The sequence below is a fragment of the Chiloscyllium plagiosum genome, chromosome 43, assembly GCF_004010195.1.
Source record: "Chiloscyllium plagiosum isolate BGI_BamShark_2017 chromosome 43, ASM401019v2, whole genome shotgun sequence".
NCBI classification, from domain to species: Eukaryota; Metazoa; Chordata; class Chondrichthyes; order Orectolobiformes; family Hemiscylliidae; genus Chiloscyllium; species Chiloscyllium plagiosum.
The window spans coordinates 11,080,955-11,106,820 of record NC_057752.1 but is presented as its reverse complement, the minus strand read 5'-3'; the positions used below and the strand labels follow the sequence as shown (position 1 = coordinate 11,106,820).

At 42.3% G+C, this 25,866-nt stretch overlaps 1 protein-coding gene across 1 annotated transcript in view; it reads left to right on the top strand.

Moving 5' to 3' along the window:
- The first annotated feature begins 5,543 nt into the window (after window positions 1-5,543).
- The window catches only part of dazap2 (DAZ associated protein 2), a 32,889-nt gene continuing 12,566 nt past the window's right edge, over window positions 5,544-25,866 (top strand). Inside the window, exons 1-2 of the mRNA XM_043682027.1 lie at window positions 5,544-5,696; window positions 20,645-20,766. Coding sequence (XP_043537962.1) covers window positions 5,684-5,696; window positions 20,645-20,766 — 135 coding nt within the window. The 5' untranslated portion in view covers window positions 5,544-5,683. The remainder of the gene's footprint in view (window positions 5,697-20,644; window positions 20,767-25,866) is intronic.

Here is a 25,866-nt window from a genome sequence, read left to right as displayed (position 1 = left end):
TCTTTAATAATGGACTCTAACGTCTTACCAACGACCAAAGTCAGGCTAATCAGCCTATATTTCCTGTTTTCTGCTTCCCTCCCTTCTTAAACAGGGATGTCACATTAGCCTGGGCAGCATGGTGGCTCAGTGGTTAACACTGCGGCCTCACAGTGCCAGGGACCTGGGTTCGCTCCCAACCTTGCACATTCTCCCTGTGTCTGTGTGGGTTTACTCCGGGTGCTCTGGTTTTCTCCCACAATCCAAAAGATGGGCAGGTTAGGTGAATTGGCCATGTTAAATTGCCCATAGTGTTCAGGGATGTGTAGGTTAGTGCATTAGTCAGGGGTAAATAGAGAATAATAGGGTAGGGGAATGGGCCTGGGTGGATTACTCTTCAGAGGGTTGGTGTGAACTTGTTGGGCTGAAGGGCCTGTTTCCACATTGTAGGGATTCTATGATTCTCGCCATTTTTTAATCCTCTGGGACTCTACTTGACTCCAGTGATTCCTGAAAAATCTCCACAGTCTCCTCAGTTATCTCCTTCAAAGCTCTGGTATATAGTCCATCTAGTCGGAGTGATGTATCCACCTTTCAGACATTTTAACGCCTTCTCCTAAGTAATGGCTGCTACACTCACCTCTGCCCACCACCCCCCTCCCCCCACCTCTCCTGAAGGTGGTATCTTCCACCATGAAGACTGATGCGAAGTACCTATTCAGTTCTTCTGTCATTTCTTTGTTCCACATTGCTACTTCTCCAGCCACATTCTCCAGCGATCCAATGTCAACTCTAGCCAGTGTAGTGATTGTAATGAGGTCAGCCAGGTGGACCTCACAGAATGAACTCAGCCAGTATCTGATGGAAACTTTTGCTTGGGACAATCATTCTTGCTCCCATAATAATATGCCATCCTGTCCTGTGATCTGGTCTCTTCAAGTTCAAAAAGGTTTCAATTCTGGTTGTGATGGCCCTTTGGTTTCCCCCATCACCCCCATCTCTTTCAGTTTTGCCAGGACTGGATCTTTCTGCGTCCAAAGTCTGATTATTGTCAGCTGTGACTGGAAGTGTGTCAGAAAATTCAAAGTCATTACGGAGTCTTCTTACGATGTGTAAGTAAAGGGTGACTTGGTGATGAGATACCAGCCTCTGTGGAGTTATTTCAGCCAGTTCCACACTAAAATCTTTGTAGTTACCTTTACACAATTATAATGCGGTTACATCAGATTACAGCTTCTCCCCCTCAAACTGCAGAGTGAATTTTATCATATTATGGTCACTGACCCCTAGGGGTAACTTTACCTTAAACTCCTTGATCAAATCTGCCTCATGACACATCACCAAGTCCAGAATTGCCTATTTCCTAGTGGGCTTTACCACAAGCTGCTCCAAAAACCTTTTTTGAAGGAGGTCATTGAGGGTAAGTGGATATCAGAGTGGACGCAGATAACAAAGTGTGGACTGCAGATGCTGGAAACCAGAGTCTAGATTAGATGGTGGTGGAAAAGCAAAGCAGGTCAGGCAGCATCCAAGGAGCAGGAAAATCGACGTTTCAGGCAAAAGCCCTTCATCAGGAATCATGGTCCAGTCAAGTCATCCAGTGCTAGAAAAGTATCTATCAGAATTTAAATTTATGGAACTAAAGTACCCCTTATTTGAGGAGTAAATCTGCCTTATTTTGTACGGTATGTCATTTATAAAAAGCATACGTTATCTTCATTACTTCTGCTAGAAAACATTTCATACCGTAAAAATCATACTTTTTACCTGGAATGTCAACAGTGCTTCGTATGCAGTTAGTGTTCCCATCTCCATTACAGATGCTTCTCTGCACAATATACTTGGTCATGCTGCTTGATTTGTTTTCGAATCAAAAGAATCTGCATTTCTTTCCCCCCCTCAAAAAGTTGAGTTCCACATATGTGAAGAGTTACAACCAATACATTTTATAAGCCTTAATTTTCTATAATTTGTGATTAGAAAACTAGTCACTGCTTGTTACAGATTCAACTCATTTACATAGCTTGCTCCTTCTACAAGTAGCATCCACCATTCTTTAAGGGTTGTAAAACATAACTTATGTTATGAATGTATTACAGGGCAGGGCCCAAGTGTACATCAGCTGGAATGAGGATTGTATTGTATGCTTTCGGCAGTATTCCAAACCATGTGTTAGCTTCCTAGCCAATTGAACTAATTGGTCCCAAGTGCAACTCACAAATTAATTAGATAGGTTCTGCATCAACAGTGCTAGCAACCAGCATTTGCACAATAATAACCTTCTCGATAATGCTCAGTTTGAGTTCCACCATGGCCACTCTGGTCTTGATTACAGACTTGGTCTAAACACAGACAAATAAGCTGAACTTGTGAGGTGTGATTAACTGCTTCTAACACCAGCGTGGAACTAAATAGGTTGAACATTAGCAATGCTTCGCTACAAAGACTAGGCTTGCTGAGAGCGGATTACTGAAAGAAAAACATTCATCTGGTAGGGAAGAGCTGACAGGATACAGGTCTGCAAGAAACTCAGTATCTACTCTTGATGATAGAACCCCGTACAAATGCTTAAAAAGGCAACTCCAACTCAATTGAAAACAAATGCAGAGGAAGTAATCACTGTAACCAGCAGGGAGAACAAATGGATGTGGATTTGAAATTCCAGAAAATTTAAGTCCTATGTAAGAGGTTTAGAGGTTTATGTGCAAACTCGAAGCACATGGGATTAGGGATCATATACTGGCATGGATTGAGAATTGAGTGGCAAACAGGAAGTAGAGGGTAGGAATAAATAGCAGGCTGTGGGGTACCACAGGGATCAGTGCTTGGGCCCCAGCAATTCACAACTGTAATCAGCAATTTGCCCAGGAGTGTATTGTTCGTGTTGTCAACAAGTTTGGGACTGTGTGGGATTATGAGTTATGAGGAGGTTGTAACAAGGTTTCAAGATGATTTAGACAAGTTGACTAAGCAAGTGCATAGCAGATGCAGCATAACATGGATAATTGTGAAGTTATCCACTTTGATGAGAAAAACAGAGTGGTAGGGTATTATTTAAATTGTAATAGATTGGGAAATGTTGATGTGCAAAGGGATGTGTGTTTCCAACTGGCCATTGAAAACAAGCATGTAGGTGCAGCAAGCAATTAGGAGGCAAATGGTACGTTGGTATTCATCACAAGAGCCAGGAAGTCTTACTGCAGCTGTATGGGGTCTTGGTGAGACCACACCTGGAGTTTTGTCTCCTTGCCTTTGAAAAGATTTACAGTACTTACCACAGAGGGAGTGCAGTGAAGGCTCACCAGACTGATTCCTGGCATAACATGTTTGTCGTATGAGGCAAGATTGAGCCTGTATTCACAGGAGTTTAGAAGAATTAAAGGGGATCTCATTGAAACATAAACAATTGCCAGGAATAGACAGGATGCAGGGATGATGTTTCTCCTGGTTAGGAGGTACAGATCAATGGGTTACAGTCTGGGGATGTGGGGTAGGCCATTTCAGACTGAGTTGAGCAGAAACTTCTTCACTTGGAGAGTGATGAACCAGTGGGATTCTCTACCACAGAACATTGTGGAGGCCAAGTCACAGAATATTTTTAAGAAATAATTGGATTTTTAGAGGCCAAAGGCATCAAGGGCTATGGGAAAAGAGTGTGAGTATGGCATTGAAGTAGAGAGTCAGCCATGATCATGTTGAATTGCAGAGTGGATTCAGTGGACTAAATCACCTATTGCTGTTCATATTTCCTATGTTTCTATGTTTATCAATTGTAATGACAGTTAAAGAGATGAATGGAACACTAATTTGAGATGTACTCCAGTGGGGGACATGAATATCTGGATCTTGCACAGAGTCTAATTGATACAGAGGAGTGAGGTACAGGACCCACAGTGGAGGAGCTTAACTCTTTTCCCATTTGCAAAGCTTCAGGTGATGATACCACACTATCTGAACTCATCCCATGTGGGGTGATGAGAGAAATATTTTCCTGAATTTCCAGTGTTTTCTCTGAGCTGTTAGCTTGTGGTTGGATACCATTTCACAGGTGGCAAAAGCTCCCCGATTCCTGGCCCAAGTGAATGTATTGATTACATGGTGATAAGAACCTCCATTTCTATATGGGTACCTCTCATAACCTCAGGGCGTCCCAATGCATTTTATGGCCAATTATATATTTTTGAAGAGTTGTCATTGTTGTAATGTGAGAACAAATTGCTGTATGGAGGAGTCCTCTGTTTGGCAATGAGATAATGACATTTTAGTGGTATTGTTTCAGGGACAGATATTGGCCATTGCACCAAGAAAGCCCAAGAAAAACTTTTGCTTTTCTTAAAAAAATGTCAAGCGATCTTTTACATCCTTTTTTATTCACTTGCAGGACATTGGCATTGCTGGCTGGCCCAGCATTTATATACCCGTCATTAGTTGCCCTTTGAGAAGGTGGGGGGTGAGCTGCCACCTTGAACCGTTGCAGTCCGTGTGCTGTGGGTTGACCCACAATGCTCTGAGGGAGGGAATTCCAAGATTTTGACCCAGCGACACTGAAGGAACAACGATTATATTTCCAAATCAGGATGATGAGTGGCTTGGAGGAGAACTTGCAAGGGATGGTGTTCTCATGTATCTGATGTCCTTGTCCTTCCAGTGGAAATTGTCATGGGTTTGGAAGGTGCTCTCTAAGGAGCCTCGGTGAATTTCTGCAGTGCATCTTGTAGATAGACACATGACAGTAAACACAGGCAACCAAGAGGACTCAGTCAAGAGGACATTGCAGGGTTGACATGATTTTTGTTGTCTCTGCCAGTTGCACTGTCCATTTTGATTTCTTCGTTGAGACTTTGCCACGATTGATATAACTGAGTGGCTTATTGGGCCATTTCAGAGGACAGTTAAGAGTCAACCACATTGCTTTGGGTCTGAAGTTACACACCAGGTGAGGATGGTAGTTTCCTTTGAAGGACATTAGCAAACCAGCTGGATTTTTCCCAGCGGTGACAAAGATTTCATGGACATCAGTAGATCCTTAAAAAAAAAGAATTCAAATTCCACTGTCTGCCATGGTGGGATTCAAGCCCAGAACATTAGCTGAGCTCCTGGGTTACTGGTACAGCGATAGTAGGTTATTGTCTCCCCTTGTGAGAATGAGAAGACTTAGTTTCACATCTCAGCTGAAAGGCAGCTAAGGCTAAATACTAGCAGTCAATGACTGATAGAGCTTTAGACTGTAATGGGCATCACCCTCTCCTGCTATCCTCTCCATTCACGTTTGCTTTCTTACAGAAAATCTATGCCCAGCACCAAAAAAATAGGAATTGCTGGAAAAAGGTCTGACAGCATCTGTGGAGAGAAATCAAAGTTAATGTTTCGGGTCCAGTGACTTTTTCTCAGAACTGTTTTTTTTGCCATGATCAGTGCCACAATCCTCGCCTAAGTCCCCCCCTCCATCAGTCTAACTTCAATAAAACAATGGCTTGAAAGAGCTGTCTAAAGGTCTTTATTTAAAATGGTGCCCGTGTTAAATAGAGTGATTGAACAAGGATAATTTCCCTTTAAGAGTCGAGGTTCGTTTCCTAGGAGTGACGGGTGGCGCCGTTGCAGAACCAGAATAAGGAAGTGAGTGCGAAGCAGTGAGTCAATTGCTTGCACGAAACCAGTTGGAGCTTGGAGAAACTGGGAATCGACAGCCTACACTGCATTCAGCATGAGTAAAAAAGGTAAAGCTGGGCTTTTGTCCGGGTTAAAACCGAGGAGAGTCTGGTGATTTACAGCGATTTTGTGAATCCTAGCCGAAGTGCGACTGTTTGACTTGGGGGCAGCGGTGAGAGTGGTCGCCCAATCCAACAGGGACCATTAGCCAGGCTTCAGTTTCGATTTTCTCATGAGTAAATATCCTTGATCGAAGCAAGAGGCCAGCCCAGATTTATACAAAAACCCTGCGAATTGTTTCTAATTTATTATTGAAACTAGTAACAATTGATAGGAATATTATTACATGTTTTCTCAACCTTAAGGAAAATTTGTGTTTATCTCTTTCTTTTGCCCGTTGGAGACGTATTTTCCAATATCCCCCTCTGTTGTTCGGGTTAGGCCATCACAGCCATGTTAATGTCCACACGCACACAGTTGGTATTGGATACATGGCCATGACTGCGTTGGGAGCCCGACCTTTTTGCTCTGAATTCTGTGCAGCTTTCAACAAACAGTGAACCGCGCCATTCATGGCAACGCAGATGCTCACTGGGGTGGACCGTTTAAAAGCTTGATAGTGTATCAAAGCAGCGTTAGCTCGGTGTCAACACTTGGCGCAGTGCTCCTTCAAAGCACTATGATAAATACAAGTTGTTGACTGATAATTGTGAGTTTGATAAAATGTCAGATTAACAAGCCAGGTGGTGCTCAAGGTTTTGCTCAGTGCATCTTGTACTGACTGGGAATGTCCTCTCTCTACACTTTTTAGACTGGTTTAAAATGAAGCTAATTAATCTCAGAAAATGTGTTGTTTATAATATTGAGATTTCACTGCCTGAAACTTTGTGTGTGTCCCTTGTGGATAGCCACTCTGCCTGCTGCTGATGTTTTTAAGACAAACAATCTTATTATCTGCAGCAAGTAAAGGCATCTGTCATTATAGTGTGATTTACGATCACCTAAATCTGTAAGTGAAGTCTTGAGTACTGTCGCTTCATTCTACTTGACGGTTTTTACAGGTTGAAATTGAGAACAGTTTCTGGATAATGTCTACCACAATTCTGCACCGTTAGATCTGATTTATGCCCTGGATTCCTCAAGCAATTGTTTCATGTTTAAGATTATTAAACCCTGGAAGGTGAACATTGGATTTATTTCCCCATCTTAGTTGCTTTTTGGGTACAGGAGTAAGCCATTCAATTCACTGAGCCTGCCCTACCATGTAATACAATCAAACATTTCAAAGTGTTTTTACCCACCTTACTCTCAGAATCATTTACATCTTTGGTAATCAGAAATCAATCTTTCCCTTTTAACCATACTCTAAGATAGAGCTTCCACGGGTCTTTGGCAGAGAATTCTAGGGATTCACAACCCTCTGAATAATAAAATTTCTTTGTGTTTCAGACCTATGTAGTATCCCCATTATTTTTAAACTGTGCTCCCTGGTTTTAGACCTGGTTCCATCATTTAAAAGATTGCTGATTGAACACTTCAATGCCTTTTACTTCTACTACCCCCATAAACACAAACACAAATCTATTAAACCTCTACTTTAAATATGCTTGAGGACTGAGCTTCCACAGCCTGCTGGGATAGAAAATTCTAACAATTCGCAACCCTCTGACTAAACACGTTGTCCTCATCTTGGTCCTAAATAGCATCCTTTTTTTTTAAGTTGTTCTCCCTGGTTTCTGGATTCTGTCTTGCTTTCACCTACTCTGTTTATTCTTTAAGTATTTTGTAAGTTTCAATGAGGTAATCCCTCATTCTTCGAAACACTAGAGAATACAGGCTCAGTTTGCCCAATCTTCCTTCAGATGACAGTCCTGCCTTCACAGGAACTAGTCTAGTGAGCCTTCATTCCACTCCCTATGAGGCAATAATATCCTTCTTGAGATGAGACCAAAACTGCACACACTACTCCAGGTGCAGTCTAACCAAGCTCCTATACAATTTAAGCAAGACTTCACTACTCCTGTATTACAAATCTTCTTGCGATAAAGCCTAACATTCTAATGGCCTTCCTAAAAGCTTACTGAATTTTCATGTTGTGATGTCTTGACAAGGAAACCTTGTCACTTTGTACACTTACACTTTCCAACCTCTTACCATTTAAGAAATACTCTGCGCATCTGTACTTCCTACCAAAGTGGATAACCTCACATTTTTCCACATTTTATTCCATTCTTGCCCATTCAAAACAGTTGTGGCAGTACACACTGCAGTTTTGACTGCTTTGTCATGGATGGTATCCAATGTCTTGCATGTTGTTGGCACTGATTAATGCTAATGCCATTGAACATCAAAGGGGGATGATTAGATTCCATTTTGTTGGAAGTGACCATCCCCTAACACTTGTGTGGCATAAATGTTATTTGCCACGACTGATTATTATCCATGTGTACATGTAGGCATGGACTATTTCAGTGGTGAAATAACTGAGCTTGTCAGTGAACTTAAAAGCTGTCAGAAAGGTCCAGTGACCTCTGTGGCATGGAATTCACTTTTCCTGACTTCACTTTGGATCTAGTACCAAGGAAATGGGATTTTCATCTAATGATAAATGTCAAACCAAGATAAGCAAACAATCACATTGAAGTATTCTCACCAGACTGCAAAAAAGGAAGTAAAAATCACTTAATTCCTTCACGGTTTTATTTCGATCAGTAAAACTAAGTTTATGTTTTTTGGTGGAGCCCATTTTAAAATGTGAAATTTCCTGCATAAGTTTGGAGAAATTTGACATTCCATAATTTTTAAAAAATGTTCACAGGACCAGAGAGTCTAATGAAAAGTAATTATGAAGGCAGTCTGCCATTAAAAGCCCAATCACAGTTCATGGGGAAGTTCATATCTGTTCAACAATTTCTACTTGATCTGTACTCTGGGAAGACTTCAGTGCATCCAATGGAAAAGTGAAGATTCTCCTGACAGCATCTTCTGGTTTTCTGCATTTTGCAATGAGTGCACATGTTCCAGATGTTAGTGGCAGTTTCAGATGAGTAATTACAGCAAAAGCTGACAGTTTACCCCTTTTTACTATTGTCACAAAATTCAGACACCAAGTACATCATTGTCATCAACAGCAAACAGGAAAGGTTATTAGAGTCAAACTGCACGGAAACAGGCCCTTTGGCCCATCTTGTCCACACTGACCAAGTTTCGTAAGTTGAACTAATCTCATTTGCCTGTGTCCATATCCTTCTAAACTTTTCCTTTTCCTGCACCTGTCCAATGTCTTTTAAATGTTAATTGTACTCTCCTCCACCACCTCCTCTGGCAGTTCGTTCCATACATGCACCACCCTCTGTGTGATAAAGTTGCCCCTCAGGTCCCTTTTAAATCTTTCCCCTCTCACTTTAAATGTATGTTGCCTAGTTTAGTATCCCCCCGCCCCCGGGGGAAAGGATCTTGGCTATTCATCTTATCTATGCCCCTCATGATTTTATAAACCTCTGTAAGTCACCCCACAGCTTCTTATGCTCCAGTGAGAAAAAGTCCCAGCCTTTCCTTTATAACCCAAACCCTCCAGTCTTGGCAGCATCCTTGTAAATCTTTTTTCTTGCACCGATCCAATTTAATTGCCTCCTTCCTAACACCGGACAACCAGAATTGTACACAGTACTCCAAATGTGGCCTTACCAATATCTTACCAATGATATCCCAATTCCTGTACTCAGTGCTCTGACTGAAGGCAAGCGTGCCAAATGGCTTTACCAACCTGACCACCTGTGACACCACTTTCAAGGAACTATGTACCTGAACCCCTAGGTGTCTGTTCGACAACGCTCGCCAGGGTCTCACCATTAAGTATATAAATTCAGCCTTGGTTTGTCTTAGCAAAATGCAACACCTTGCATTTATCTAAATTAAACACCATCTGCCACTCCTTGAGCCTTTGGGCCAGTTGGGAGAGGCTCTGTTGTATTCTTAGGTACCTTTCTTCACTATCCACTCTACCACCAATTTTGGTGGCATCAGCAAACTTACTAACCTTGCCTCCTATATTTTTATCCAAATTGTTTATATAAATGATGAAGAACAGTGGACCCAGCACCGATCCTTGCAGCACATCGGTGGTCACAGGACTCCATTTTGAACAACAACACTGGACCAGCATTCCTCTGTTTCCTACCATCAAGTCAATTTTGTATCCAGTTGGCTACTCTTCCTTGATCCCATGTGATCTTACTTTACCATCTAGTCTACCATGTAGAACCTTGTTAAAGTTCATGTGGACAACTTCTACTGCTCTGCCTTCATTTGTCTTCTTAGTCACCTCTTCAAAAAAACTCAGTTTTTAAATTGAAAGACTCGGACAACTGGTTGTGCGGAGTTTGCACATTCTATCCCTGTCTGCGTGGGTTTCCTCTGGGTACTCTGGTTTCCTCCCACAATCCAAAGATGTGCAGGTCAGGTGAATTGGTCATGTTAAATTGCCCATAGTGATAGGTGCATTAGTCAGAGGGAATGGGTTTGGGTGGGTTACTCTTTGGAGGGCTGGTATGGACTTGTTGGGCCAAAGGGCCTGTTTCCGGACAGTAGGCAATCTAATCTAATCTAATCTAAAATTCTTTCATGGGATGAAGACATCACTGGCTGGGACAGCATTTGTTGCCTGTCCCTAATTACGCCAGGGGACAGTTAAAGAGTCAATCACATTTCTGTGGGTCTGAAGTCACATATAGGCCAGACCAGGTAAGCTTGGCAATTTCCTTCTCTAAAGGATATTAGTCGACTAGATGGGTTTTTCCAACAGTTGACAATGGATTCATGAACATCATTAGCCGCTAATTTCAGATTTTTATTGAATTCAAATTCCACCATCTGACATGACAGGATTCAAACCCAGGTCCCCAGAATATTATTTGGGTGTCTAGATTAAGAGTCCAGCAATAATAGCATTAGACCATTGCCTTCCTGTCAGTCAAGTTTGTGAGACACTATTTTCAAAGCACAAAGCTATGCTGAGTATCTCTTTCCAAATGCACATAGACCCTGTCTGAATCCCCTCCAACAACTTACCCAATACTGATGTCAGGCTCACCAATCTATAGTTCCTTTTGCAGACTTTTAAAAATAGTCACACAACATTAGCCCCCTTACACTTTTCTGCCACCTCACTCAAAGCTATTGATGATGTGAATATTTCAGCAAGAGGCCCAGCAATTTCTTCTCGAGCTTCCCACAACATCCTGGGATATACTTGATCAGGACCCAGAGATTTATCCACCTTTTTATTTATTTTAAAACCTCTAGCACCTTCTCTTCTGTAATGTGGACTCTTTTCAAGAAAATCTTTTCAAGATTTATTACTGGAGTTCCTTCACTTCCATAAATATTGACACACAATATTCATTTAGGATCTCACCTATCTCCTGTGATTCCACACGTAGATGGCCTCGTTGATTGATTTTTTTTTTAAGGTGCCCTGTTAACTCCCTAGTGACTCTTGCCCCTAATATACTTGTAGAATCTCTTTAGATAGTTTTGGCAGATAAGATTAATGTCCCCTTTTTTTCCATCCTGATTTCCACCTTAGGTGTACTCTTACACCCACTATACTCCTTCAGGGATTCTCTTGATCCCAGCTGATTATACCTATTGTGAACCTCCCTTTTTCTTGACCAGAGCTTCAATATCTCCAGTTATCCAGTTTTCTCTACTCCTGCCACTTGCCCTTCACACTAACAGGAACATTCATGCTTAAACGTGAACAGAAATTGCTGGAAAAACCCAGCAGGTCTGGCAGCATCTGGAGAGAAAACAGAGTTAATGTTCAGATTCAGTGACCCTTCTCCAGAAGTTTACTGCTGAAGTAACAGAAGATATTTGACCCTGCTGGGCCACTTTGAGTCATGGCTGCAGTGTTACACTTTGGCCCAAATGATTTGGCTTCCAACAATCACGATTGTCTTCCTTTGTGCTAGATATGAGCTCGCTGAGAATTTTCTCCTGGTTTCCATTAACTTCAATATTAGTTGTCAAGGTTTGAGTAGGAAAAGCACAGCAGGTCAGGCAGCATCCGAGGAGCAGGAAAATCGATGTTTCGGGCAAAAGCCCTTCATCAGGCAAGTTCAATGTTAGTTGGGCTGCTTGGTGCCATAGTCAGCCAAATGCTGTCTTGATATCCAGGGCAATCACTTTCGCGTCACACCTAGGATTCTGCCCATGTTTTGTGACAAGACTGTAATGAGGTCTGGAATTGAGTGGCCCTGTTGGCATACAAACTGCGCATCGATGAGCTGGTCATTGACTAAGTACAACATGACAGTGCTCCTTCTATGACTTTAATTATTTGGAGTAGGCTATTAAAGTTCTAATTGGCTGAGTTGGATTTGTCCTGCTTTTGGTGGGTAAGTATCTAGGCAACTTCTCGTGCTGTGTTCAACCATTAGCCTCTAGGAACTTTTAAACATTTTTTTTTCCCTGATTGCTAAATATGTCAGCTACTCTTATTCCAGCCTATACTTTTGGTGTAGCGAGTCACTGAACAGTGGGATGTATGTTTGCATCTGTAGTTGTTTAACCACTGAATTCCTGATCTTGGCTGTGCCATCAGATGACTGGAGATCACCACCTATTTCCCAAAAGTGAAAGAAGGCCACTATGCCGTAATATAGCAATGTCTCTCTGCAGTCAAATTGACAACAATTTGGAACAAGTCTTGTGCCATAACACCTACAGAACTTGCAATCCGAAGGGAAGTGAAGAGTTTGCAATGCTGAGCTTTTCCAAAATACTGGGTTGGAGTAGAAGATGATGCTTCTTGATTTTTAAACATTGAAAACACAGCAAGACGGTGAGAACCATGTTTATGGTATTATGGGCACAAGTCAAGAGAGACTGAAGAGTTCTGAAAGTAAAGATGGCCTTTCATATAGTGAGTCTTTTCTGCATTTGATGAGTAAGGTGCTAGAAGAAGTTGTTTAAATATGACTGCAGTGTTTAGGGTCTTGATAAGCCATTGGTTTAAGAGACCTTGATAAAAGAGAGAATTTCTGGTATAAAAGGGAGATAGATCATTTTGAAGGAGGCTTTAGGAATAGAGGGAATATAGGTGCATTGCATTTGCAGGCAGTCTGTCTTTTTAGGTTTGTGACCTAGGATTCAATCCAAACTAAATGGAAAAATATGAAATGTTGGTTTTTAGACTGGCTGTGAAGCTTGCTGTGTGAAACAAGGCATGTGTTATTTCATTTCGGAGCACAAATGCCACCTCCTTCTCCTTATTGCTATTATTTGATTCTAAATAGACCAACGCTGCTCAGGTTCTGTGAGAATTCGACTCATCATACTGGGAGCAGCAAGTGCTCTTTTAATACTCTGATTTTCTTTGTGTTCTATGTATAGCAAAATGCTACACTGGTTATTTATTTAATTGGATTAGTTTAATGGTGCGTTAAGGATCTTCATCCGCTGATGCAAAGGAAAGGAAGCTTTGCTCTGCGTGTTCCTTCATGCTGTACCTGCTCTGGGAATGTTGCATGCGGCTCAAAATGGTATACAGCATTTTACTTCAGAAAGTGATCCATTTTGTGTGCGGCACCAAACAGTGAGTATATCGCCTCCATCTAGTGGCCACAGCTTGTAATTGACTTCCCAGTGTTAAGCCCACACATTCAGGACATCAAAAATCCAGATAAACGTCAAGGACAGCAGAGGAAGAGACTTGCAATGTTAAACAGTCAGCAAGAAAAACAAAGGTTTTTTTTTAATGTAAGAAGCAATAGAATATGTTTTATTTCCAGTAATGTCAATGTCAATAAATTTTGAAGAAAATTTAAGTATTCTGGCATAAAAGCAACTTTCAATAAAATTAGTATTTGGTTTACCTTTTAACCAGTGCTATTTCCCATAGCTTTGTGGTGGGATGATTTCCAAAAAACAGTTATGGTATTTTATAACTTGTTTCTGGTGTTGGTGATTTGTATTGTTCAAAGATATTTAAACAAACTTCAAGTGGCTGTTGGCTCTATTGGTCCTATGTGACTAAGACGTGGAGGTGCTGGGTTGGACTGAGGTGGACAAAATCGGAGTTCACACAACACCAGGTCATAGCTCAAGAGGTTTCTTTGAAATCACAAGCTCTCGGACTGCTGCTTCTTCACCTGACGAAGGAGCAGTGCTCCGAAAGCATGTAATTTCAAATAAAGCTGTTGGACTATGAAATGACTTCATGTGACTTCTGCCTACCTGTCTGACTGTGGTAAATTCCACCCCCCCAGTCTCCTTGAGCTGTCTGCAGCCTTTGACGCAGTGACCACACCATCCTCCTCCAGCCCCTTTCCACTGTCATCCAGCTGGAAGGTGGGGTGAGGGTGAGAGTGGAGCGAGGAGACTGCGCTCACCTGTTTCCATTCTTATTCTCGTAACCAGAGAATCACTCAGTGTCTTCTCTTCCTGCTCCTGATCCCTCACTCCTGGCTGGTCTCCCACACTTTGGAGCCCTTCCAAAACTTTACTGTTCGTGTCTTAATTGAAAGGAAGTCTCATTCCACTAATCAGCCCTGTGCTCGCTGACTTTCGTTGCCTCCCAGTCAGGTAACATCTTGATTTTAAATTTTTCAGCTCTTCTTTTCAAATCCCTCGGTGGTCTTAGTACTCCATATCTCTGTAATCTCCTCCAACCCTGTACAGCTTCCAGGTAGCTATACTGTAATTCTGGCCTCTTGTGCATTCCTACTTACAATTGTTCTACCTTGCTTTCCTCCTTTTGAGACCTATTTCTTACAACCTACCTCATTGACCAAGTTTTTAGTCATCTGACAGAATAGCTTGTGACTTGGTATCATGTTTGTTTGTGTAGTGCTCCTGTGAACCTCCTTGGGACATTTTTAATTTGTATTAAAAGCACTATATAAATATATGGTTGTTGTATTGCAATAGAGTCATGCTGTAGGAGAGTGTATGTTTACTGAAGGGTTGCTCCCAGTGGAAGACATGTGATGGAAAGTAACTGGTACACAAGCTCAGCAGAAAAAGGCTGTTTTGAATTTTGAACCGAGAGCTTTTAAATGAATATCCACCCTTCAGGCAGTTGATTTGAGACATGAATATGTGATTTCATGAACAGAATTTTTCTTATGTTATCAATGAAATGTTAGTGTTCTGAGATGTTTTGGAAGCACTAGTGAGAAATTTTGTTAGTTTACAAAAACCTAGTAAAATGTGTCAATCTTACTCTGTTGTAAATTTACATGATAAACATGATTCATAGCTTGTGATGGCCTGTTAGTGTTTGCCTAGCCATTGGAAAACATGAATACTGTACAAGACTGATGTACAGTGTTTAGAGGATGTTTGAGTGCTGCTAGGAGGTGTGTAGTAAAACTATCACCTGGGCTTGACAAGTGGTGAATACTGGAGGGCAATGGTACAGCAAATCTGTTCCACGTATTGAAGAAAGCTACCCACATAAATGAAGACATCACTTTGACATGGATTTGCATTTACTCAATGTTAGCTTGAATCGAACACTAAAATGGCAGGATTTTGTGGAGTAATGATGGTGAAAGTACCAGTGGTCACCATCATTGAAGCTGACAGGAACTCTGGCATCTGTAACCGTGGAAGCTGCTGTCAGTGATTTACTGCATTTTCTCCAGGTTTGCAGCTGACACAGATGGTAAATCATAGAATTGTACAGTACTAAATGCCATCAAGTTTGCTCTGACTCAAAGCAACTCTACATCTACTCTGCTCCCATTACCCTGTACTAGGCCCATAGCTTTCAATGTTATACAGTTTCAAATGCTCATCCACATAACCTTTAAAAAGAAAAGGTATGAGGTTGCCCACCTATACTGCTCCCCTAGGTATCGTATTCCAGACTCCTGTCAGCCTCAGGTGAAAAAATGTTTTCTCAAATACCCTCAACCTCTTGCCTCTCACCTTTTAAAATTTATGCCCCTTTGTTACTGACCCTTCAACTAAGGGGAACAGCTTCTTTCTATTCACCTCTCCATGCCCTTCAATCTTACACCCCTCTATAAGGTTCCTTCTCCTTTCATAGACTCATACAGGGTGAAAACAGACCCTTCAGTCCAACTTGTCCATGCTAACCAAGTTTCCCAAACTAAATTCGTCCCATTTACCTTTGTTTGGCCATATCCCTGTCAACCTTTCTTGTCAAAATGTCTTTTAAAAATTAGAACTGTTACCTGCATTTACCACTTCCTCTGGCAGTTCATTCCACATACGAACCACCCTCTGTGAAAAAGCTGCCCCTTTTAAAATCTTTTTCCTCTTGCCTTAAATCTGTACCCTCTAGTTTTGGACTCCCCTACCCAAGGGAAAAATCATTGCTATTCACCTTATCTATGCCCCTTGTGATTTTATAAACCTTTTTATAAGGTCACTCCTCAACCTCCTATACTCCAGTGAAAAATGTTCCAGCCTCCCCTTACAACTCAAACCCTCCAGTCCCAGTAACATCCTGGTAAATCTTTTTTTTTATTTTTGCACCCTTCCCAATTTAATAATATCCTTTTGTACAGCAGGGCAACTGGAATTGTACGCAGTACTCCAAAAGTGGCCTCACCAACTTCCTGTACAGCTGCAACATGACTCCATCTCTTTTTAGAGTTGGCTTGAATAAAACTGAATGAAAACTTCCGTTTTTAGGTTATTAGTTTTGCTCCAAAGATTGTGGGGAATGTTGCACCTTGTTGACTAAGGATGCTGTTACAGTTTACTAATATAAAGACCCTACCATTTTAGTTTACTTCTTTATCGTGAATTGAACTGAAAAGGACTGAGGAAGGAGAGAGAGAGAGATGCTTTTCTTCAAAAAAGCAAGTCACTGAAGCTCATTGTAAGTCCTGCACTAGAGGATGCTGTAACAGGAGATGGCTTGGCTCCAGGGAGCTGCCTACAAAGTGAGGTTTGGCTGGCAACAGGTTGCTGATTGACATCTGCAACTGGTCACACCTGCACAAATTAAAGGCCAACAGCAACTATATCGTTGGTCAAATTAAAACTAAGAACTACGGATGCTGAAGAACTGAAACAGAAACCAAAAACGTTGGTGAAATGCAGCAGGTCTGAGAGCATCTATGGAGAGAAATAGAGTTCACATTTCGAGTCTGCTGACCCTTCTCCGGAACGATTTGAGTACCTGAATGATGGGGTGAACGATTGTGGAAGTCTTTGTCTCCTCTCTTTTTTTTCATCTCGCTCCCTCCTGAAGAAAGTCAGTTCATTTTATCCCACTAGGTGCAGTAAACTGTGTAACTTCTAACCAATGCATCAGAGACTTTATAATTCATAACTCAGTTGCTTTGTACATCTTGTGAAGACGTCTCAGAGGTCAAAGGAAAAGATCAGAGAACTGAGCGACTTGGGAAATGAAATGGATACCTCATTGAATCCTGCGGACTAGTGATATTAGGCTGTTTCCCCAATATTTTGTTTCTTTCCAGTCATGACACCCTTGTTTGTTTGTATGTATGTATGTGTATGTCTGTGGGATGTTTTAAAAGGGTATTAGAATTTAAAGTAGGAGAGTTCTATGTTGACCATTCATAGTTTTTCCGCTATGGTTACAACATATTTTATTTGCAAAATACAGTTTAAGTACAGAAGTTTTGTCCATGTTTTCGGTTAACCTGGGTCTATCTGACAGGTAAAGTGGGGACCTTGTGTAGTTCGCCAAAATAATTAAACTTTTGTGATGCCTTTGAGAATAGTAGGAGTTTGATTTTCAGCACACGAAGTTCATAATTACTGCTAAATAGGCTAACTGACCCTGAAGGACTAATTTTTTACATATGTACAATGTCAAATATCACCAGAATGATTACGTTCATATTTTTAAAGTTTGGTTCGTATTTTAACTTGAGTCCATGTGTATGCTTCAGTCATTTATTTCACGAGCTGTGAAAATGGAACTCCGAAGTGTACAGACATTTTAAAAACATTTTTCTTTTTTCTTTTTGTTTCTTGGTTTACTGGCTGAGAATATTCTCAATGTGATTTGTCTCTTACCCTGCTTGATAACATCATTGCTGCTAAATGTCACAGTATTCCCATTGATTTGTAGTTTGGGTCCACATTTGGTTCCTATTGGAATGTCTCCTTGGGGCGGCATGGTGGCACAGTGGTTAGCACTGCTGCCTCACAGCGCCTGAGACCCGGGTTCAATTCCCGACTCAGGCGACTGACTGTGTGGAGTTTGCACGTTCTCCCCGTGTCTGTGTGGGTTTCCTCCGGGTGCTCCGGTTTCCTCCCACAGTCCAAAGATGTGCAGGTCAGGTGAATTGGCCATGCTAAATTGCCCGTAGTGTTAGATAAGGGGTAAATGTAGGGGTATGGGTGGGTTGCGCTTCGGCGGGTCGGTGTGGACTTGTTGGGCCGAAGGGCCTGTTTCCACACTGTAATCTAATCTAATCTATTCCAAAACAGCGCCAGACTCTCAGCTTCGATTCCAGCCTTGGGCGACTGTCTGTGTGGAGTTTGCACATTCTCCCTGTGTCTGTGTGGGTTTCCTCCGGGTGCTCTGGTTTCCTCCCACAATCCAAATATGTGCAGGTCAGGTGAATTGGCGGTTGCTAAATTGTCCATAGTTTTGTTAGGTGCATTAGTCAGGGGGAGTGGTGGGTTACTCCTTCGGAGGGTCGGTGTGACTTGTTGGGCTGAAAGGCCTGTTTCCACACTGTAGAGAATCTAATCTAATCTAATTCGTACCCTGGTCTATGTTAAGAAGGTTTACTTTACCTACCAGTGACTATAGTCTGTCACTGGTAGGTTTCAGCAAAACTGTTTTTTATTTACACTATAATACATACTGTACTGTAAGGTAAGTAAATATCTCCCTGGTACATAATGTTCTGCTCTCTTGACTGCTGATTATTCACTGTTCCATCATACATTACTATTTCATTACTTGCATGTCTTAGTGTTCGATTCAAGCTAACATTGAGTAAATGCAAATCCATGTCAAAGTGATGTCTTCATCTATGTGGGTAGCTTTCTTCAAGGGCTGTAGTGAGTGTTGGCATTTAGCCACTGACCATGGAACCCACGCCATTGTGCAGTTACTGGGGTTGGTGTTCAGTGGTTAGAATAGCTTTTTAAAAATTCTTTTGAGGTGTGGGTGTCACTGGCAAGGCCAGCAGTTGTAGCCCAGCCCTAAATGCCCTTGAACTGAATTAATGATTTGCTAGGCCATTTGAGCAGGCAGTTATGGGTCTGGAGCCCGTTCTGGGCCAGATTAGGTAAAAGGACAGCAGATTGTCTTCCTGAAGGTTATTAATGAACCAGACGGGTTATTATGAAAATTGATAGTTTCACGGTGAACATTACTGAGACTAGCTTTCAATTCCAGAATTGTTTAATCCCAGACAATTCAATTGAGTCTAAGTTTCACTGGGTACCTTGCTGGGATTTGAACTGGTATTGTCAGCATTAGATTGGGCCTCTAATTTAACTAATCTAGTGACATTACTGTTACCATAAATTTCTACATTTTTTTGAGTCATTGTTGAGCAGAAAGGCTGGATCCTTGTTTTACTACTTTTTGTATTTAACCACTTTGAACATCTGTGCAACAGGGAATAACAACTGTTGGTGCTTCTGCGCACTGACAAAAACATTAGGACAGTGACCAATGCCAGCTATGCAAGATCACACCAGGCCATTTCATTTCGCCATGACAAAGTCTGTGCTGCAGCTGCAGAGTAGGAGTTGGACTTTGCCAGGTGTGGGGTGCTATTGACTGCACACACCTGGCACTGAGAGAGCTGTATCACAACACTGGAATTTATCAACAGGAAGGGGTTCCATTCCATGAATGTCAAGTGGTCTGTGTTCCCACTGCCATGTGCCTGCTATCGTAGAACAGTCCCCCTGACTGATGCAAAGCGCAGGTTTAATATTGCCCATGCTTTGACCTGGGCCGTGATGGAGCAGAGCATGGGGCTGCTGAAGATGTGGTTCTGCTGCTTGTGCCGGTCTCTAGAGGAGTTGGTTGAGGCGGGGAGAGGGTGCTCCAATGTAGTCTGGATTGTATCATTCTAGCCAGCTGTGCTCTACACAATTGGAGCAGGCAGTGAGGTGATGTGACAGATGCTGAGGAACTAGGAGAATTCGAGCAGCCTTCCAAGGAGGAGCATAAGGATACTGGGGAGGAGGAAATTCTCCTTCTGCATGTCAGAGCTCGGGAGCATTGGCTATTACAAACCATGAAGGGCCTTATTGACGTCTCGTTCATGCAGATGAGAGCTGGGTGCAGCAGACTATTGTGGAGTGCAAAATAGGCCTTGGTCATGATCCCAGCATTCGGTTTGCATTGTAGGGATGAAGTTCAGCATCTGTTGGTTTTGAGCGTAAAAGCTCATGTTTGGAATTATCTGTCTGATTACTTATGTGTAGGTGATTATCATTCCCCAATATAAATGATAAACTGTGGGTCTACAGTTGGCACTGGGGACAAGGTGGCATTGACTTTGAGGGTTTTCCGATGGGATGTACCTGTGGATATACCAAAGTGTGTGGCATGGTGGTTGAACTATCACAAGGGTGACAGAATGGAGTTTAATGTGCGAGGGAGCATCGGCTGTGCCAGCTATGTGCCTTGAGCAGCCTGACTTTGTGGCTACTGTGCCATGACATAACAACAGATTGGATGCAACTCTGGACTACCAACACTTGTCTGGGCACATGGTGTGATGGGAATGGAATTGGATGAGAGGGGTTCCATAGTGGCAGGGTAAATAGTTAATAAGGTGAGTTGGTAAGATACAGCGAGAAATCTTGCTCGGCCCAGTGGCAAAAGTTGCTCCAAAGTACGCTAGCTTAAGACCAAGCTGCAAAAATACATTAGATTCTGCCATCGGTGTTCCTACTGTATACAGCCTATGCCAACAGTGAATCGGTTGACTGGAGGTTGATAAACCATCGATTATTGCATTTAAGTCTCAAATCATGGTGCTCTGAACTGAATCTCTTGTGTGTAATCTTCCCATTTTAGGGGCATATCCTCCGCAACAAGCTTATCCTACACAGCCGAATATGGCTCCGCCAAACCAATTCCCCACTGCTCAAGTTCCCCAGGCACCACCTTACACCGAAGCTCCTCCATCTTATGCCGAGGTGAGTCAGCTAGTTTGCATCAACTTTATTCCTCTAAAAGAAATAAAGCACTTTGCAATGGCCTTTGAAAGCGTCACAACTTATCAGGTGTTTGTCGTTCAGCAGTAGTACAGTGAATGGGAGTTGGTAGCTCAGATAGTTGGTTTGTAATGCAGAATGACAGTAACCATGTGGGTTCAGTTCATGCACTGGCTGAGGTTACCATGAAGAAGGACTTTCCTTTTCAACTTTGCCCCTCACCTGAGGTACTCTCCGGTTAAACCTCCCACCGGCCATCTCTCCCTGATGAGGCGATGGTCTCGAAGGACTTTTGCGATTTTTGCCAGTGAATTGTAGTATTGTTGAGGAAACTTTCCTTTTTCTCCCAGCCAATTTAAAAAAAAAGTGTCTGAAGTGAAGAGGTGTGTTTTACTACTAAGTAAGATATGGCAATGAGAGGGAGTTGAGGCGAGTTGGTCTGTGAAAATGATAGTAATGGTTTTGTAATTAGCACAAGTCAGTTGAGCCAGTAGAACATGATGAACGTCAATGAGCGCAACTTTGTGTGTGATTTCTATATAGAATTTCACACCCTCGTGTCTCCCAGACCCTTGCCTGTGCTGTCCCAGTCTCCATTTCTCCTTAAGTGCTCCCTTACCTCTATATTCCTGAACAATAATCATGCTGTTTTTCCTTTTTTCTCTTGCCTCCTTTCCCTCACTTTCCTATACTTTGCACCTCACCTTTATAAGTACACCCATATCCCAGCCCCTCCCTGTTGCAGTCCTAGCAAGCCACATATTTTCTCAGAACTCAGGATCCCACTCTCGTCGCTGTTACCAACAATTATCGATGTTGCCATTTGGGGGCGGCACAGTGGCACAGTGGTTAGCACTGCTGCCTCACAGCACCAGGGTCCCAGGTTCAATTCCAGCCTCGGGCGATTGTCTGTGTGGAGTTTGCACATTCTCCCCGTGTCTGCGTGGGTTTCCTCTGGGTGCTCCGGTTTCCTCCCACAGTCCAAAGCTGTGCAGGTCAGGTGAATTGGTCGTGCTAAATTGCCCGTAGTGTTAGGTGCATTAGTCAGAGGGAAATGGGTCTGGGTGGGTTGCTCTTCGGAGGTCGGTGTGGACTTGTTGGGCCAAAGGGCCTGTTTCCACATTGTATGATTAGATTAGATTCCCTACAATCTCGCCAACTGCTTCCCAACTCTGTTGCATCAACATTCCATCCATCTCAATAAATCCCACAATAAGCAGAAATTTTGGAATAGAGTGTGTGTATTCAATAGCATAGACCAGATGCTCCCTCACGCTCTCTCGCTTTGTTTTTTCCCCACTAACTTGTCCAGAGACAGTTGATACATCTGTTGTCAGTTATACCAGAGAGAGTGAACCTTTCGGCTCTGGGCAGCTGAGCTTGTTTCAGGAAGTGCTCTTTGGTGTATTAATGAGTTGAAGTACAATGTAACCTCATCTCTTCTGAGTACAAAACATGCCATACATTTACAAAATTCAAAGGTTTGATTTCAGAATTAACTTCTGTCATAGGCAAGGGTCAAATTCAGATCAGTGTTACAATTATTTCAAAGAGAATGTTAAAATAACAATAAAATGAGTAAAATAACATTCTGATCATTTAGATTTGGATTTTTGTTACTAGGGTTCAAAACTGAAGTTGTTTAAATTTGTTCATTTATGCAGCCAAAAGATAGCATTGGACTATTCTTAAATGTTGAATTCTGTGACATGGCCTCCTGTACTGATTTGCATCAGGCAATCTCTCTCATAGCAGGGTTAGGAAACTAGCTCTTCTTTTACCCCATTACCATTATGTTGTCTGCATGCGGGAGTATAAGCACTGGGAAAGTCATGTTGGAAAAGGTAGGGTCATCTTTGGTTGGTATAGACTTTAAGCCTTTTCATACCCTCTTGGCCTGCCTGAGTCTTTTTGCCATTCCTAGACTTCAAGTAATCCATTTGTGGGAGAGTTTCTGTGGACGTGATGGCTGCTCATTTCCTGAAGAAAGACTGTGTATCTGCTTATTTTCCTTCAAGTGGATTGATTTTTTTTTTTCACCTCCTAAAGTTTCTCTTCCCTGTTTTCCCCCTGTCTTCTGATTTTCATTTGTTGGTCTGTGTTCTATCCATATGCTCCTAATTAAAGAGACTAGGTTCAATTCCTAATTTGGTAACTCTATCCATTTTGCAAGTTGGTTTTCCCCAGTTGATGTGTTTGGTGTTTCTGTGGAAATAGGACATGGTTACACTTTCACAATGACACAGAATAAGAAGGTGTGATTTCTTTTTTGTATCTGTGGTTCTCAAATGTTTTTGGTTGAAAGATTCCTTTTGCAAATGGACGAGTAATCAATAGCCTCTGTATCAAAGTTAGAGTACTTTAAATTCTTCTATGTTTGTATTTATCAGAATCCTGTTAAGGAGATGTGCCTGACATTTTCTGACGGCTGTCTGACAGGTTCGGCAACATGACACCTTATGATCTCTCTTTTGTTTCTTCATGGAATGAATGCTGTAAAAAAAATGTTTCAGTGGCCCAGTCTTTTGGCTGTGCAATTTTTAAGGTATTAGGCTTAGATTTTCCAGTAGGAAGATTCTAGTTGCCGAAGCATAGACGAGAGTTGCACCCAACTCTCATAGAGTCAGACACTTCAAAAGGTACTGCTCCTGGCTAACTTTCCAGGTAGGTAAATCAGAAGAGATTAGAGGAATTAAAACCTGCTGTAACTCCATTATAAGTCAACCTACAGCATATGGACTGTAGCAGTTCAAGAAAGTAGCTCGCCACCACCTTCTCAAGGGGCAAATAGGGGCAGGCAATAAATGTTTATCAGCCAGCAACTTCCATGAGTGAATTTTTAAAAACAATTTCAACTTGAAGCATAGCAAGGCAAGGTATAATTATTACTGTAAGGGCAGTGCAAGACAGGTTAAGGGATTAAGCAAAATAGCATTCCAGAAAGCTAAATACAGAAATGTCCAAAAAATGTTAGCAGAGATAAATAATATAAATATTAAAAATAGTTGATTTAGCACTGATTAAAATTATTTGTGTATGATGGGAAGAATCTGTTACAGCAAGGAATGTCTTTGGTAAAAGCACTATACATTTATTCTGATTACATTAATAACAGCAGTGAGTTCATTGCCTTTTTCATGCAGTATGTTCCCATGCGCAGGCTGAGATGACTTTGCCTGACTTTGCAAAGTCAGGTGAATTTAAAATAACTGACGGAATTACATAGAAATCGCAATGCGCAAACAGGCTCTTTAACCCAACTAACCAATGGTGTTTATCTTCCACAGGAACAGCGATCCTAATCCCATGTCCCCACTTCTAACCTATCAACTTTAAGATGGGTCTCTTTTTTTTTTTCAGTCATTTTATTCGAGTTGTATTGGAGTGATTTGTAACAAGGACAGCCAGGTAGACATCAAAGAATGAGTTCCCTGATTGGGGCAGTTAATCTGGTCTAATCAGGGAGCCCTGGCTGACAGATATAAAGAAGAGTGTCAGAGGGTCTGTTCACTCAGAGCTAGCTCTGAGGGAACTGGATCGGTGTCAAGGACTCTCCACATGTAAATAAAAGGTAACTTGGCGATAGGATACTGGGTTCTGTGGAGTAATTTTGAATATATTGCACTCTCTTTTAGATGAGAGTGGGATTTTTGCACGCAATGGCGCAAATAGGAAATGTTGTGCCAGAGCTCATGCAGCAGAGATGTAGCACAGCATGGCTGACCTGCGTCAAGATATGGCAGAGCTCAAAGCAGGCCTGCAGGACAACTGTGGCAAAGTGTGTTAGCATCGGAGGTACAACGGTCAAGAGGCAGAGCTATGGCAGAGATCAGGTGGCATGGCTGTATCAAGGTGTGCCAGAACCCGTGCAGCAGAGTGTGGCATGGCACAGCAGAGCTGCAGGAGAACTGTGGCAAGGCGCAGTAGAGTTCCAGCAGCAGAGCTGCAGCTAAGGTCAGGCGGCAGAGCTTCAACAGAACTGTAGCAAGGTGCGGCAAAGCTGTGGCAAGGCATGCTAGAGATGTGGTAGAGCTCCTGAGGCAAGGCACAGCAGAATGCCTGGGACTCAGCTGCGGCAAGGCATGGCAGAGCTCAGGCGGCAAGGCGCGGCACAGCTGAGGTAAGTGATGGCCAATCTGAGAGCCGCATCGAGATGTGGCACTAATGCAATCTAAGTGCTCGTGTTGAACATGATGTGCATAGTATTTGCAATGTAGTTAGAGTAAAGGAGCCAACACTATTAACATGAATACCCCGATGGCCGTTTGAAAGCATTTCTATGTAGTCTTTTGTCTGTTACAGAGTGCTGTGGTTTCCTGTTTTTCTGCTTCACAAGAAGGGAGCTCTGCTGAAATATGTTAAAATTGTTCCAATTATCGCTGTTTAGTATCAGCATATTCCCATTTGAAGAGAGGATTTATATGTCAGACTGTAACAGCTAGGAAATCTGCCATTGTCTGCATTTTTGGGCACTGTTATTCAAAATTACCATGGCAGATCTCCTTGGTTTTCCTGCTTGGTTGAAGAAGCTCAACCACACACCAAAATAGAGTCATAGAGATGTGCAGCATGGAAACAGACCCTTCGGTCCAACCCGTCCATGCCGACCAGATATCCCAACCCAATCTAGTCCCACCTGCCAGCACCCGGCCCATATCCCTCTAAACCCTTCCTATTCATATACCCATCCAAATGCCTTTTAAATGTTGCAATTGTACCAGCCTCCACTACTTTCTCTGGCAGCTCATTCCATACACGTATCACCCTCTGTGCGAAAAAGTTGCCCCTAAGGTCTCTTTTATCTTTCCCCCTCACCCTAAACCTATGCCCTCTAGTTCTGGGCTCCCCAACCTCAGGGAAAATACTTTTGTCTATTTATCCTATCCATTCCCCTCATGATTTTGTAAACCTCTATAAGGTCACCCCTCAACCTCCGACGCTCCAGGGAAAACAGCCCCAGCCTGTTCAGCCTCTCCCTATACCTCAAATCCTCCAGCCCTGGCAACATCCTTGTAAATCTTTTCTGAACCCTTTCAAGTTTCACAACATCTTTCCGATAGGAAGGAGACCAGAATTGCACGC